Below are 16,372 nucleotides of genomic sequence, written 5' to 3'. Positions count from 1 at the left end.
CAAGGCTGCTTGCAGCAATTCACACATTGTTGGGAACAATTTAGGACAGAGGAGAGAGCCTAAAAAAAGACCTGGAAAATTAATGCTAAGCAGCTAACAGAGAACGTCTTGAACTTTGGAGTTGACCACTTCCAAAAATAAATCACGTTTGTGTGTCTGCATTTTAAGTGCTGTATTTTAATGCCCCCTGCTGGACAAAACCTGCAAACACTAAAATCTCAACTACAACACAAAAAAAATGATCAAAATCGGTCCCACAACCTCAATGTTTTATCTTGAAGATGACAAAAAAAAACCTTGTTAGACTACATTGTATATGAAATTCATTATGTCCCGGATATCAGACATTTTTCCTGTTAAGCATTGCTCTTAAAAACGTGAACAGTGTCAATTCATTTTTCAGAAGACCTGCATGAATGCTATTGCACTGATTCACTGTACACAATATTAAAGCAAACTATAGTGCAGTTTTACTTCTGCCATTTATAAATGAAAGCAAGGCTTACAGTATAACTTCTCCATAATACTCCTTAGAAGGGAAACACCAAATCACTATATAAATTCCTTTATTGTTGACAATGTAAAATGAGCAGGTTACACAGTGTGCTATACACATTTTCCATAATCTCTACATGGAAATACCTTTTCATACTGAAATTATAAAAAGTGTTGAAAAAACATTTCACATAAAGCAGGAGGCAACAAAATAAAGCATTTTGGAAAAATGTATACAACAGTTCTTCAGCTTTCATTGAAAATGAATGCGCTTAAAAACGTCAAAATAAAAGTCTCAATGTACTGATTTAAAAATAGCAAATACTACCAGAATATCAGAAACCCCCAGTCTAATGAATGACCACACTCTCGGACACAGGCAATGTCAAAGTCAGAAGGCATTCCCATCCATTGGCAGAACAATTTTCAATATCGATCCTGACCGAAAACTAAGATGCTTCAGTTCACACACTACGAACACAACCCTCATTTCAACCTTAGTTAAGGCAGTAAAAAATTAGATGGGAAATATTTGTAGCCCAGTCCCAATTCCTTATTGTAACACCACCCCCATTTAAGATTTCTCACAGATGGCAGACATGAAGAGAGGAATAAAAGCTGTTCCCTCTTTGATCCAAGTTGGCAAAGCATGCTCTCCTTGATGCACTGGAAGTCACTAGTAATCAGCGAGGGGACAGTCATCAGTGGCACGTTGAGGAAACTAGATGCATGTGATGTAGCTACTGCATTTTGTACAAATTGTAGCCTCTTGTATTCACACATCACCTAATTAACACCTCCACTCGCCATCCACACACAGTAAGGATGAGATTAAAACTGCTGCACAACAAGTTACAAATAAACTTCAGCTTTTAATTCCGATTTCCACCACTTCGCGCACACAGACTACCGGGAGCATTCTCCTGCATAAAAAATACAAAAACCCATAAAAGGTTAAGTAGGACATTTAATATACCAAAACCAACGTAAAACGAAGAAGGAAAACTAAGGAAAGTGGGGGTAAAACTGTCACTCAGCGCCGTCTCCTGTCAGGACTTCTGCTTCTTCTCCTTCCACCCCTGTGAGAAAAGACAAAAAACATTCCAGTTCTGTGCTGCAACTGAACACCATGAAAGTAACACAGAATTACTTTTTAGCACCACACTGACTCTAACTGGATTCCTTTCAGCTGCTTCTACAGAGTGAGGACCAATGACAGACAACCTGACTGACAGCCTGCAAGTAAAATATCAGGCAATGCAGTCCTGCTGGCCAGGGTGACAGGGAGCAGAGTAAGCCCCCCCCTCCTTGTCTAAACAAAGCCCTTGTCTAAACAAGAAGGGGGGGTAAAATCTAAACCTCAGGGTCCTAATAGGATTAACTATGCATTTATCCCGATGGCTCAGCCACTAATTTGTTTCTTATCGACACTAATTTCATTTCTCAAAACCCAAAGCCACTAAAGCTTTGCCATCTGTCAATTTTGTACCCGTTTAGAGAGGAACCGCAACACTATTTTTATATTTCAGGTATAAAAAAAACAGTATTGATAAGTGCATTTCAGGCCACAATTAAATTAAAATGTGCACAGTCACTTGTGTAGCCTCCAATTTATATTGAAAAATAAGACATTTCCAGGGACGCGCCGTGCAATATTCTGCAATTCAGAATGAGGCAACAAAACATCGGATTAGATGAAGCAGCCCTATTACCTTGTAATCAAGCAGGCTTGGCAATACATATTTTAATCCAGCGAAAATATTGCTCTCAACTTCCGAGATGGTTTTTGCCGACAAATACTCTCGTTAACTCTGCCTGCAGATCACGTTGGAACATTTCTGCAGGAAACTGTCTGCTGCAGAACCTGTACTTATTCGCTCGTACCTCACATTGCATTAGTCCTGACAGTGACTAGTGAGCAGAAAGGGCCACATCACGTCAATTCATGGGAACTCTCGCTCTCGGAGACCAGGGGGTTACTGGTACTTTCACAAAAATCACGATTCTGTGCTTAATTTGAAATTTGCAAGCTTTTTCTAATGAATTCATCGTGTTACCGAGATTTAATAACCAGTCGGCGAAATTGGGACTGCAGTTCCCCTTTGATGTTGTGCAACTCTGATGTGCATTAGACCAAGAACCACTGGGGAAAATTAGGTCAGCGATGTCACAGAGTCGAGGTTCAATGTGACTCTGAGGCCATGCGGCCCCCGAGGACAAGAGTATGAGATCTGGAACAGGTTCAGAGTTCATCATGTGAAGCAGGTCTTGTTGAAACAATGAAGATTCAGTATTAAGTCAGCTGTGCTAGTTAACGTAGGGGAATACAGGTCTCTAACTTGGCACAGCTTGGATTTAAAACCTCCTTTCTGTGCTGAATATTTAAAAGGACTACTTAAGAACTACAAATTTATTATTTAGAATTATAAGAACCAATATAAACCTATTAACTACTGTCATGCTTCCAGTCGGCATCGACAGGACAAAAAGTGCTACTGGGATTTTGTAACAATAGCTCATAACAATAGCTCAAAGGCAAAAGCACAATTTGTAATAATCACCAACACCTAACCAACACAAGGCAATGAAGCTACTGTTTATGCAAAATCGGCACCGTGCCACATCATTCTTCTTTAGTTTCCTTAGTGAACTTAAAAAAACAAAAACAGAAACCAAAACTATATTCTGTAATGAGCATTTCACCAGCAGGTCCTGCTTTTCTCTATGAGTAACATACCACTTACTGTGCTATGTAGTCAACGCCTTAAATTAGAGCCACTTCTAAACATTATATAGTTAAATAAAACTCTGAAAATTAATCCTTCCTCAGATTTTGTTCCAAAAGCTGCATGATAACCTACTTGTACTAAAAAGCTATAAGATTAAAAGGCAGATCTGGTTGTTCCTCCTCTCGTTGTCAGTGCAAACTGTACCAGAGTAATGAAGTAGCAGAGATACAGTAAGGAGAGTGATAAGCACACTTAAAAATAAAATGCTTTCTGAAAGAATCACATTAACTGCAATCTTTGTTGAAAATTTAATGAAGTGACATAAGAACACTGCCTAAACTATATAAAAAGAAAGTTACAACACTGCTATATTTTGCTGCATACTGTTTAAAAATCAATACTAATACCAATCCCACACCAGATCATTTCTATAATAAGAAGAGATTTGTCAGCATAATGAAAAAAGTTTTTATTACATTTTAAAACTTATTTAGTAATAAGGTCTTAGTAATAAATAAGTCTTAAAACATCTGTATTAAAACAATATTGATTTTTTTTTTCCAATTTAGTCAAAGTCTTAACACTGAATTCCCCAATTCTACTACCTTTTTCTCCCACAACCACAAGTTGCTTCTTCAAGCTCAACCTTTCCTATTCTCTATTTGTATCTCACGGTTTTGTCTGCATCTAACACTTGACTACATTAAATCTCTGACAGATAACTACCCATTTTGAAATCCATCAAAATAATGTTGAATGTCCTTTGTGGTAGGAGGAGGAGTATCCTGTCGATGTGACACTACAAACCTACCTAGTTTACTCGCAGTACTATAATAAGTCATTGATATCAATTAGGACGAGCAGTAACCCTCGTGTGGATCCCCAAGTCAGGTATTCCCTGGTTAAAGCTTTCCTGCTCTGGTCTATTCGCCACATCACCACTACGAGTTCTGATGCGATGCCCTGCGGCCCACACGGGTGGGAGCCAGCCCGCGGAGACACTGACCTCCTCTTGCTCTTCGGTGGGCCCCGGACGAAGGCCCAGTCCACGCTGATGGGCTGGCCCATCAGGTCCTGACTGTTCAGCCCTTCCATGGCTGCCTGAGCCTCTTTGTAGGTTTCATACTCCACCAAGGCGTAGCCCTGCAAGAGAATGGAAATCCCATTTGATTACACCCCATCGCCGCCGTATGCCCCAGTTTCTTCTTCAAATACCACTTGGTAAACAATACCGAACATGTTTGCTTGTGCTGTAAGAAACCCTAAGCAGGGTAGAAATTGGTGAAGGCCACCCAATAAACAAAATACTTCTGATAAGGACGACCTTCGTTTCACACGACACGGGAGATGAGATACCACATCCCCAGCCTGTAAAAATGCTAAACTATTTTACTTTTCTAAAGAGACTATTAGTGAAAAATTACCACAAACGTTTAAAAATTCACATTAACACTGGATCAAAGTACTACAGTGCAAAAACGTGAGCACTTAAAATGAAGAAACTATGCATCAAAGATTTTTGAACGTCAGAAAAATAGTTTCACGATTAAGACAGAATAAAGCAATTCTTCCCATTTGGTTTGGATATTAATACAGCTCATGGTTAATCATACTTTCAAATCAATGAAGAAATGAATACTGAGCTCCACATAAGGAGCTTAAACACTTACAAAACCTCCAGCAAGGTATATGTCCTGTGGAATAAGCTGAATTATACCACGCACAAAATAAATAAACAATATTCTAAACTTATTCCAAGTATGTTTGAGTGCCATCTAACTTATGAGACTAGTGACCGTTTGCTCAAAAAAAGCATTCAGTATTTATTTTATCACTGAAATCAAGACTGGCTGTTTAAAGCTCACAAAGGACGATGACCCAAATCTGCCCTGTTATATACTGCACAGTTTAGGAACAGATCATGTTTTTCAGTACTGATGTTGTTTAACGTTATGAAGAATTAAAATGCCCCAAATGACAAAAGACATCACATCTAAAAGTAGGGACACTAAACCTCAAACAGGACCTCACTTTAAATTTCTTCAGTACCTGCCTCAAACTCAAGAAACATGGTAAAATGAAGGGGACATTTCACATTAAGGCATGTTATGCAACTAGACAGTTGGTGGTTGAATCAAAAACCTGGAAAAAGGAAAAATGTCCCCTCGAGCTAGGCTTATAGAAAAAAAAGTGAGGTTGGTTACCTTAAGGTAGCCCGTCCTTCGGTCCAAATTCAAGTGCAAGTTCTTGATTTCTCCAAACTCTGCAAATTTGTCATGGATGTCCTCTTCTGTGGCTTCTTCATGGACTCCTGTCACAAACAGGATCCAGCCTTCGACAGCTGTAAACAGAGGAACACTGTTACACCTTTTCAGTACAGGAAGAAGCGTGTAGTTAACATTTAATCAGTTCAAAGCTGTTATACTTTGAAACGACCTCTTCATTCAAAGGGCGATAGAGGTCTGAACAAACCCCTCAGCAGTGCTGTTAAAGCCAATTCCATGAGACCCTTCAAGAAACGCTTGGATATGGGCTTCAGATGAACCACCTATTTACTAGATACCAAACTAGAAGATGAGCCTGACATCCTCTCGTCTTTAATGCTTCTGATCTTGCACAGTACTGGGGACACCCTCTGTACTTACATCTCTGAGGTCCTGGTTCATCACCATCCTGCTCGACTGTATCATAGTCCTCTCGCACCCGGGACCGCGCCCCCTCCTCTGTGGAAAAGTACACCAACAGTAACACAGCTCTCAAACTGAACCCCAATCAAAGTCGGGACATCAAATCATTACATTAGGCTAGTGTACAATTAATTAATTAACTACAATTAATGCAGTGAGAAAAAATTCCTAGCAAGATGGAAAAGCATGATACAGGACTCAGTTTATCGCTCCTACACTCCATATGCTTGAAGAATAGATAAAGACTGTACTTCAGTAATTAAAAAAGCCTAATGAGCAGTCATTTTGATAGAAAACTAGTAAAACAATTAAACTTATGTTAGTAATGCACCCGACTTGCTGAAAACAGGCATTTAGCAGTTGTAATCTTTATTTTCCATGTATTTAATGCAGTATGGCAACATAATCACCATCCATCTTGGCAATACACTTTTATAAAAAGAAGCAATTGGCACATCAAATTTGTAAAGGTCTCTTTTTTAGAGGTCTTAATTTAGATCTACAATTGTACAAAAATATATGAATCTGAATATCTACAAGAGAGCTGAATTGCTTGTCAGATCGACTGCCACAACCACCAGCTTTTCCTGCAAAACGGGTGCTCCAAATACAATCATTCCTGTACACCTTCATTAGGAGCTGGGATTGTTGCTAAACATGCTTCAATGTGCTGGAGCCGTGTGATCAAACAAGAAGGAGGCTCCAGTCCGGTCCTACATGTCCCAGGCCCTCCGGGTTTTCTTGTTCTCTTTAGCTCCTCAATAAGCCTGTTAAGACCTAGAGATCTAGTAGCAATGGTCAAGGTGGACACCTCAAGATTGTATTCCATTGGAAAATCATGAAAAACAAAATTCCAGGCTGTATTTCACTGGCTAATAGTGAACTTAAAGTTCAAGAACATATTTATTTTCCACATCAACATTTTCCCCTGATAATAATGAACTTTGTTATAGGGCTGGGCGATAACTCGATAACGATAATTATCGCGATATAATTTTCCTCGATATAATTTTAACAAAAGTTTGATAAATGTTCGATATATATGTTTATGCTTTGCGCATGCGTGTTGCAGACCGGGCTGCTAACGTGCTGTTTATCCACACGGTGGTGGCTGACAGGATTGTAGTTAGAGTGGAGAAATGAGCGACACTGAAGCAAATGTAGTGCTGCTAATGACCAGCTCGAAGGACGATGACATCGTCGACAGAAAAGGTCATTCAACTTCAGTAATTTGGAGATTTTTTGGCTTTTTACGATCAGACATAAAACAGAGCACTTTAAACTTTGCAGTCTGTCTGAACCATCTTCTATGTGTGTTTTATCACACTGCAGTATTTAATTTTTCTATTAAGATATTTATTTTGTACATTTTACTCATGTATATTTTTACATAAAAAAGACTTGAATACTCTCTATTCATCTGTTTAATGTTTCTGCTGTTTGGCAAGTGTTTGTTGTGTTCATAAAATAAAGAGTCGTTTAATTTTCCAATTAACTGTTCCTTCAACTTTCACTCAGGAGAAAAAATCTGCCTTTAAACTTGAAAGAAATAATTATTTGAGATTCATCGTGATAATTATCTATATCGACTGATATGAAAATTTTGATTGAGATAATGTTTTTGGCCATATCGCCCAGCCCTACTTTGTTATACAGCACCTTTAAAAGTAACTTCTCCAGGTTACTCATTTAATCACCAATGACAAAACAGCCAGAAGCTCTCATTTCCAGCTCAGCCTAGAAATCCATCTGTACAGCTGCCAACATGCTTCCACAACACGGACTCACCTGATCCGAACCCTCTGCCTTTTCTCTTCTTTGCCTTTTCCTTTAACTTATGGATGCTTTCTGAAAAAGAAGACAGTACAGTGGGCATTAGTTTTTCCCGCGTTGAACACATCTATAAAGAGGTCAAAACAGAAGATGTCTTTTTGCTCTCCATTCATTGACAAAATGTTACTTTTTGAGGCTAGCACAAAGTGTGTTCCCATTGTGCTACTGTTGAATTTGATATGGTCATTGTCGATTCTGATATGCTATGATTTATTTGATCTAATTGGGAATGACACACTTTGCCCATTCAAGACTGTATCTTTTTAAGCTTCTCTGATTGTAAACTGACATGGACAAAGACAACAGCAACAGTGCTATCATAGCATACCATGCACACAACTGGTTCAACTAAAAAGCAGATGATTTTATTCTATATAATTTAATTCTATACCAAATAGCCAACGTTACATTCTCGGACAGTTATTCTCTGGAACAACACAGAACAAGTGATCCCCTCATCGTTAACCCTTCTTCACGACGCCGATCGGCTGTATTGATCGTGGTTACAGCAATCCCCACCCCCCTCTCCCCCCGCGGCATCAGCAATTCTGCATCGTTAATGGAATCCAGTTTGATCAGAGGACTGTGGGTGAACCGTGTGGGAAAGACGGGGTCCGAGTCGGACCCCAGATGGCAGACCCTGTTAAACAAGACCCTGCACCCCGATGGCGCCCAGGCCCGAGTCAAACCCGGGCCTCCCCTGCGGCTCCCACGCCCGCCTCCCTGCGGCCTGGCAAGCGTATTCCGCTCTGGACGATGAGCAAAGGTAAATATTTTAACAGCCGCAATGGCTGAACCTCAGCACCTCCACAGAACCCAAGCAGAGCTTATAGACCGCCCTACAAGCCGACAGCGAAAATTACACTGCGTGTGTAGGAAATAAGGGAGGGCAGAGATACAGCAAAACCGCGAACAAAAATGATTATAAGGGCCGTTAATAAATATAGTTGCACCCCCGGTCACCCATAAGCGAATAACTACAAAATTACATTCAAACCAAACCAGATCCAGACAAACAGTGTGGCTCATTTGTACACTGCTGAACTATCTTTTGCCGAAAAATAACGTTTACAGCGGGCTATACCTAAGAAAAAAAGACGAACCGACTGCTCTTATTTTAAACTACTCTGTGGTCCGCGGAAAGGTATATTAAATTTTACCATCACCATCCTCATCCATAGGAAAATCCTCGCCGCCAGCTTCATGTAAGTCCAGGACGTCCGCCATCTTCTCTGCCGTGTGTGGAAAGACGTGCGAGACCGGAAACGCGTCACCTTCTTTAACCGCCAACGGAAGAAATCGCGGAGAGGCGAGTCTGCGGCCATTTTGAGGAGGTCTGTTAACCCCACGCGTGAGGTCAAACGTCGACGGAACAAAAGACGGTGTGCCGTTGGTTTAAATGTGTTTATTTTTATAAGTGAAGATTAAAAATGTTTTATCACGCATATAAGTTATGAAATTAAAAAATACCAACTTAAAAGTAATTTAAAAGGATCATTTTTGCCTTTTCTCACACAAGGGTTTAATAATAATAATAATAATAATAATAATAAAAACCTTAATTACATGGCACCTTTAAAATTAACTTCCCAAAGAACTTTACAGTAAAAAAAAAGTTTACAAGGAGAAGACGTGACAAAATTGGCAAAACTTAATAATAATAATAATAATAATTGCTTACACTTACACTTATATAGCGCTTTTCTGGACACTCCACTCAAAGCGCTTTACAGGTAATGGGGTCTCCCATCCACCACCACCAGTGTGCAGCCCCACCTGGATGATGCGACGGCAGCCATAGTGCGCCAGAACGCTCACCACACATCAGCTATTAGTGGGGAGGAGAGCAGAGAGTGATGAAGCCAATTCATAGATGGGGATTATTAGGAGGCCATGATTGGTTAAGGCCAATGGGAAATTTGGCCAGGACGCCGGGGTTACACCCCTACTCTTTTCGAGAAACGCCCTGGGATTTTTAATGACCACAGAGAGTCAGGACCTCGGTTTTACGTCTCATCCGAAGGACGGCACCTGTTTACAGTATAGTGTCCCCATCACTATACTGGGGCATTAGGACCCACGTGGACTACAGGGTGAGCGCCCCCTGCTGGCCCCACTAACACCTCTTCCAGCAGCAACCTTAGTTTTTCCCAGGAGGTCTCCCATCCAGGTACTGAGCAGGCTCACACCTGCTTAGCTTCAGTGGGCTGCCAGTTGTGAGTTGCAGGGTGATATGGCTGCTGGCAAATCAAGGATTTTTAACTGAAATGCAGAATGCAGAGAATGTGACTCTGGTATCCTTGGGTATAGAGCTCCAGAGCTCTGGGGCGCAGCAGGAGAAGGCCTGTCACCCCCAGTTTCAACAAGTTTGAGCAGACCAGAGCCAGACGGATGAAGGTTGCGAGATGGGGAGCAGGAGGCCCAGCGAGCAGAGCACTGCAGTGATCAGTTCTGGAAGAGACGAATGTGCTGGGATACAGGATTTGTGTGGCAGAAGCCAACAAGTCCTGACATTGCAGTTACTGTATTTACTAAATAATGTTCTAAAGTAACTTTCTGAGAGACCAGCTTAAGACTTTAAACTAACTGGTTAAAAAGAACAGAATTCACAGTGAAATTTGTGTTTGAGATTTCAATTATTGCATTGCCTTAAAGCTTCAAGATTTTGAATGATAAAATCTAATACTGCTATTTAGCTCTTTGAACAAGAAACCGCATCCTGGCTGATTAAGCCATCGTGGTCTTTCTGTAATTTCCAGCTGGCGTTCCATACTTCCTCAGAAAGAAAGTGCCTTTTCTAGAGTGCTCAAGGAAAGCTTAAATAGTTTCTAAGTCTTTAATTTTGCTCAATATGGATTTATTATGATTGGAGTTGGACAAAGTGTTAGTCTTTCTAATAAAACCTTTATCACACCCTGTAAAATGCACTATTAAAGTAAGGAATCAATACATTTTGGATTGAAGTGGATGATGAAATGCTTAATTCTGCAACTGAGTATTGGTGAAGTAGCATTTTCTGTTCTGTTGGGATGTTGGCAAAAAAGTGTGGTTACTGCATTATGATGTTAGATGATTACTAACATCCTTCAGTTGAGAGAACAGAGATATGAATATGATCAAACATCAGTCCTAGAGAAAGACCTATGTAGGGTTAAACATAACATTTCTGGCAGAGGTGGTAAGTATTTATCAACTGTCAAGCTCAACTACTGTAGATCAGATGAAAGCAGAGGATGTAGCGTGTAGATTTTGTGAACTCAGTTCCCAGCTGTCTGCACTGCATATCAAGAGCAGATTTTACAACAGTGTTCATGTTGGTGCCAATAATTAGGTTGTTATCTAATCTGAGATCTACTGTATCTGTAATGTAATCTTAGATCTATAGATTTACAGTTTTGGTAAATACATAGAGTATTATGGGACAAATAGTAAAGTGTAGTATAAACCGAAGCAAACAAGATTTTTTTTATTAAAGATAGTAGTTTTCAAAAATGCACCTCTTCCTCATCAACCCCCTCGTCTAGAACCGTAAACTGAGAGTTACAACTGAAGAATGAAGAGATAAGAGAGATGCCCGGGAAGTGAGATAATTCATATCATTTTTGTGTTTTTGTATGTTTTTTGCAAACTATGCAGTTTAGTGGCTTGACGTAGGCTTTGTGCTCAAATGTATATAAAGATGCTGCCTGTCCTTGGTCAGTAAGATAAGGGGCATGTATTTGGTAAGATGGCTGTACGCCCATAATATGAAAAGAACTAACTGTTGTCTAGTCTGCAACTTAGATATAATTAATTGGCAGGTGTTGCTTTTTCATCATTTGTTTAGAATGTGTCATAGTAACTCTTTTTGTTTTAAGGTATAAAGGACCATCTTCAGCTACTTATTTTTTAAGTCTGGTGGTTGCAAGCCAGACTTCCAAATGCATATGAATAAAGAGACTTCTGCTTCACAGGCACCTGAACTTTGTCATTTTTTTGACACTACACAACATAACAGAATTTGTGAATCTCATGGTTTATTAACAATTTTTATGAATTAGCTAAATCTAATGCCTCAGGTGGAATTAATGTATCATGGCAATATCTGCTTCATTTCTGCACGACAAATATTGTGACCACTAACGTTTATAAGGACTGTTCAAACCATGTTAATTCCAGGTGTAGAGTACAAATCCACTGGAAACCTTTTCCTCAAGCAGAAGAGGAGTTTACTGTGTATTCAGCTGAAGAGAAGCACCCTCCCTGCAATTACAGTAGGAGGATGAGTTTAACAAGAAAAGGTACAGCTGACCTTTTGTACACTTACTTGATAAGGAAGACAAAGAGCTTAAGTCTCAACAAGAAAAAAAAAACTTCAGTCTTAATTTCTATTGGTTAAGCAAAATTCTACTTTAATCATAAGATGTCTACGTAACTGAGCTATATCAGTGTTTTCTAAAAGCAGGTAGTTACAATTGGCCTTCTACACAAAAACAATTCTTTGGGATTCTTAAAACAAGCCTTCTTTGTGTGTGCAGGCCCTCGCTCTTATCAACAGTAAATACATTTAATGTTTTGCTGAACAAGCTGTACGGATCAAGAATTTAAACCCTTCACAGGCAAGAAAATTACATTAGAATTTGAGTATTTAAAATAAGCTGGAGACTCGTTGAAAGGCATGCCATACCATAAGAGAGAATGTTCTGGTCTTGTACACAGTCTAACACTTGTGAGACAATCAGAACAGAAATAGAAACAATTGATTAGGGTTCTCAAAAGGCCCCTCCCTTGGGCTGCCAGCAGAAGCCAAAGCAATCCCCTTTCAGACAATTTAAAAAGGCAGAACAAGCCCACACCCACACCGGTAACCTAGCTCTGTGGTGAGCAGCTAAGCCTTCCTCCAGTACAGCACAGGAAAACAACACAACACATATGCACTGAAGTAATGTAACATTAACAGTAACGCAGACAGTCCTAGTTATCTCTAGTTATCAAAGAGAGGACCTATGACAGACACATACTGTAGATCTTCTTGAGAACCCAGGACGGGAATATTACCCAGAAGGGCTGAATTAAAAGCAGACAGACTACCCCTCTAACCTTCTGCAGCACAGGCTGTACAGGCATGGCAAAATTGATCCACCCTCTGATGCAGACGAATCAGAGGAGATCTCTTCCCCACCTATTTAGATATTGAGCACCACAGCGTTAATCAGAGAGCTAATAACGCCCTCCTAACAGAATCTAAATCACTGTAACCTCAGAAAAAGGTGTGCACTTGCCGGCCAGGTGATGAGTCTGCACTGCACTGAAACCAAGGTTGCGGCCACTAACTCAGGTGTCCGGTGGGCGTCACCTGATGACCTGTACACACCAGCCACTCGAGCAGTGCAGTTCCCCCACACGTCAGGCGATTCGTCGATCTTGATCAGGCTGAGAAATTTCCTGCCAATACTGCTCGTTTAGAAGGGGAAGCATTTTGGATTTTCTGTCTAAATACATTAACGCCTAATTGATTGTAAACTGAATGAGATCTTTAGGCATTTCCATAAACTGTCCTTCCTGTTGATTTGAATGACTATTTTAATTATTTACAGTAAATCAGATCATAAAGAAAATTGTGTACCCTCTCTGAAAGAAAAGTTAATAGGGATTGTCATGAATTTTGTATTTGACTATTAAATCCTTTAAGTGTTAAAAATATTAGTAGACCTGTGTGTGTAATGTAAACATTTAATTCAACACTCCAATTAATGAGGAAATTATCTAACTTTCTGTTTCCAGTTCATTGTTAGGGGATGTAATACCTCTGTTTGTATCAAGTACTGTCACTCTTTTAAGAATATCTCTAGTATTTAAGAAGCAAGTAAAATTGCAATCCAGGCAAAAAATAAACCAAGTAGATATGATGTCAGACGAACATGTTACAGGCTTCTCCTTTTTGGGTCTGGCTAAAGATCTTAAAACTCACTAATCCCTTATTTTTCAGAATCACATTTGGTCCCATTTTGTCTTTCCTTTCATCCATGACCACACACCAAAAGCCATGGACCCAAAATGCAGTTCTTCTGGATTTTGGCAATTAACCGAATATGAATCTTATTTTCTTCCACCCAGCAACCCCTGCTAGTTGGCTTTCATTAGCTTCTCAGTTGTGGTTTCAAAAATAGAATGTAGATAAAGCATTTCCATTCTGAAGCCATTAGATTTCCCCCCGAGCAGCTCCTTTTGAAAAGTAATTGTGAAGGGACGTTCAACGAAGCTGTGAGTTTGCCTCTTCAAGAGTGCAGAACAGGGTAGCAAATCAGTTACTTCTCTGGAGCCATCAGTTGGTCTGTGGAAACAAGCCCATGTGTTTGTCTCAGATGAGATATTGTTCCTAAATTAATCATCTGACTAAACCGATGAAGAACAACCAAGAAGAAAATTACTGAGGGTTGGAAATTCAAACACCTGAGTTTGTACACCTTCCCAAGAAAAGAACAGGTCAAAGGTAATGAACCAGATGAGTACATAACAATTCCATTCCAGTGAATCAGCTTTTATAATTTTGTGGTTTGAGCCTCTTAGTGTAAAGAACTGATTAAATCCCAGAATCACACCAGCACTAAATCTTCTGGCTAAATCTGGCTTCAGGCAAACAGGTTGGTTTACTGTTTGGTTATTTTTCTCTCCGTTCCTTGAACTCTTGACTACAAGAGATCATAAATGCTCACACATTTTCAATCAGCTTTCCATTTCCTTAGACATCAAACATGCAAATCAGTCACAGGGCCAAGATTTCAGATCCTTCTTATGGGGGTCCCATTTCGTGGCATTACAAAATGATGCTACACGGTTTTTTAACTTCATAATCTATTCAAAACATGAATGCTCAAACTGAAGACTTCTAAGGATAAAGCCACAGTTCTTTTTTGGGGTAAGTCTCTACAAACACTGTCTTTTTACACTGGCTTGGTATAATTTGTGCTCATTCTTCTTGTTGAATTTGCATGAATTTGCTCTACCAAGTTGCACTTACAGGCATAGATTGTCCAGTCTTCAAGAAGAGGATTCAAGTCAGGATTTTGACTGACATGAGCTTTCTTATTTTTTTTGGTCACTCAATATATCACTACATTAAAAATCGGGCCCACAAATGATAGTGGACACACATAAGAACAAGATAAGAATACCACAGTCCCTAGAACCCAAATCAAAAGTCCCAGATGAAACACCACTGCACTACTCTCCCCAACATGCTCCATCCAGTACTCGGGAGAGCCTCCTTCCTCCACACCAGGGGAAGAGCTGCAACTCTGCATATTTCTGCAGATCCGCCAATCCCAGACAACACGTCCCATTACAGGGAGAAGAAGGGGGAGAAGCCAGTGTGGGACCTGTCCTCTGCTGCGTCCCCCCTCTGGTCTCGGTGTCCTCTCCTGTGTCCAGTGGTGCAAAATCTGTGCCCACATCCTCCTGGCTGAGGCTTCTGAGTCTTAGGGTGCCCTTCCTGGCCAGAGCTCTAGTACTGACATGAGGGGCAGGTGATCAGGGGGTGTGTGGAGGGGGGTAGGCAGGACTAATGAGTGAGAGCTAATTAACGAGCAGGACTCTTTGCAGTTGATCAGGTATAACAGTGCATTGTCCCAACCCCCTTTATACCAGAGCTTCCTGTACAGGTATGTCCCTTTATATCCAAGATGTGGTTATACACATTTCAGTCACCATTTACTTTGGGGTGGTTAGCGGGTGTCTAGGCAAACAGTGTGTGGTTCCTCTCCTTCGTTGATTGGCACTTTAAAAGATAAGGGAAGCAGACAAAGAAAAATGAAACCCACAACAGCAGACAAAAACTGGCCATTATATTTCTACTCCAAGTCTATACAGTATATCCCCTGAGTTACTGCTCTACTCCCACTTCTTGTCTCTCTGCGACAGATGCACTACATTGGGTTTGTGTAATGCTTTGCATTTAGACCAAAATGTTCCCCATTTCTTTTGCCAGACCACAAAACCTTTTTCCACATGTTCACAGTATCACTTATATCCTTGTTGTAAACTCCATGTGGGATTATAGATGCATATCCCCCATCTTCCAGAGAGGCCAGCATTGTGGAGAAACAGGGACATTGCTGACTTTCCCGTTTTCTCCGATTTCAGTCGCTGAACTCTCTCTTTGGCTCTTCCAAAGTTACCGCTGGTCTCACAGCTGTGTCCCTGATCTGTTTCCCCTCGTCTGGCGGTTCAGATAGAGGATCAGATGAGTGCCTTCCACTTCTCAATGATCACACTCCCCGTGCTCAAAGAGATGTTAAAGGAAATGTTTTAGATTCTTCTCGGATCCTTTACACAACTTTCTCCTTAAGTTGTTTTGAAAGTCCCTTTGTCTTCATACAGTAGTTGAATGTTTGCTTGAAATTCAGTAGTTGACTAAAAGAACTTTACGGACATAGATGTATTTATTCAGAAATCATGTGAACCACCATCATTGCACACAGACAGACAGACTCAAATTAGTCTGTGGATCGTTAAGGTAATTTTGTGCACATAAATGGATTTAAGATCACCACAGCACAGGGTTTGAATAATCTTGCAGTCATGACTCTTCTACTTTGCTTTCTTAATCAATTATATATTTACTTCCTTCATTTTGTATTTGGCTTTGAA

At 40.2% G+C, this 16,372-nt stretch overlaps 1 protein-coding gene across 2 annotated transcripts; it reads right to left on the bottom strand.

The window, feature by feature from the left end:
• Nucleotides 1-549: 549 nt before the first annotated feature.
• Nucleotides 550-9,019, bottom strand: rbm8a (RNA binding motif protein 8A). 2 transcript variants are annotated; one of them, XM_015336678.2, is made up of 6 exons: nucleotides 8,911-9,019; nucleotides 7,700-7,759; nucleotides 5,870-5,947; nucleotides 5,429-5,565; nucleotides 4,231-4,367; nucleotides 550-1,574 (listed from the first exon to the last, which is right to left on the bottom strand). In XM_015336678.2, the coding sequence occupies exons 1-6, from the start codon at nucleotides 8,969-8,971 to the stop codon at nucleotides 1,529-1,531; spliced, it is 519 nt and encodes a 172-aa protein (XP_015192164.1). In that variant the 5' UTR covers nucleotides 8,972-9,019; the 3' UTR covers nucleotides 550-1,528. The 2 variants fall into 2 exon arrangements, with proteins under 2 accessions (XP_015192164.1, XP_006641842.1); XM_006641779.3 differs by having other exon boundaries at nucleotides 8,905-9,010.
• Between the last annotated feature and the right edge of the window lie 7,353 nt (nucleotides 9,020-16,372).

Source organism: Lepisosteus oculatus, chromosome 27 (genome assembly GCF_040954835.1).
Source record: "Lepisosteus oculatus isolate fLepOcu1 chromosome 27, fLepOcu1.hap2, whole genome shotgun sequence".
Lineage (NCBI taxonomy): Eukaryota > Metazoa > Chordata > Actinopteri > Semionotiformes > Lepisosteidae > Lepisosteus > Lepisosteus oculatus.
The sequence above is the reverse complement of the archived record's forward strand: the minus strand, read 5'-3'. Positions and strand labels throughout refer to the sequence as shown.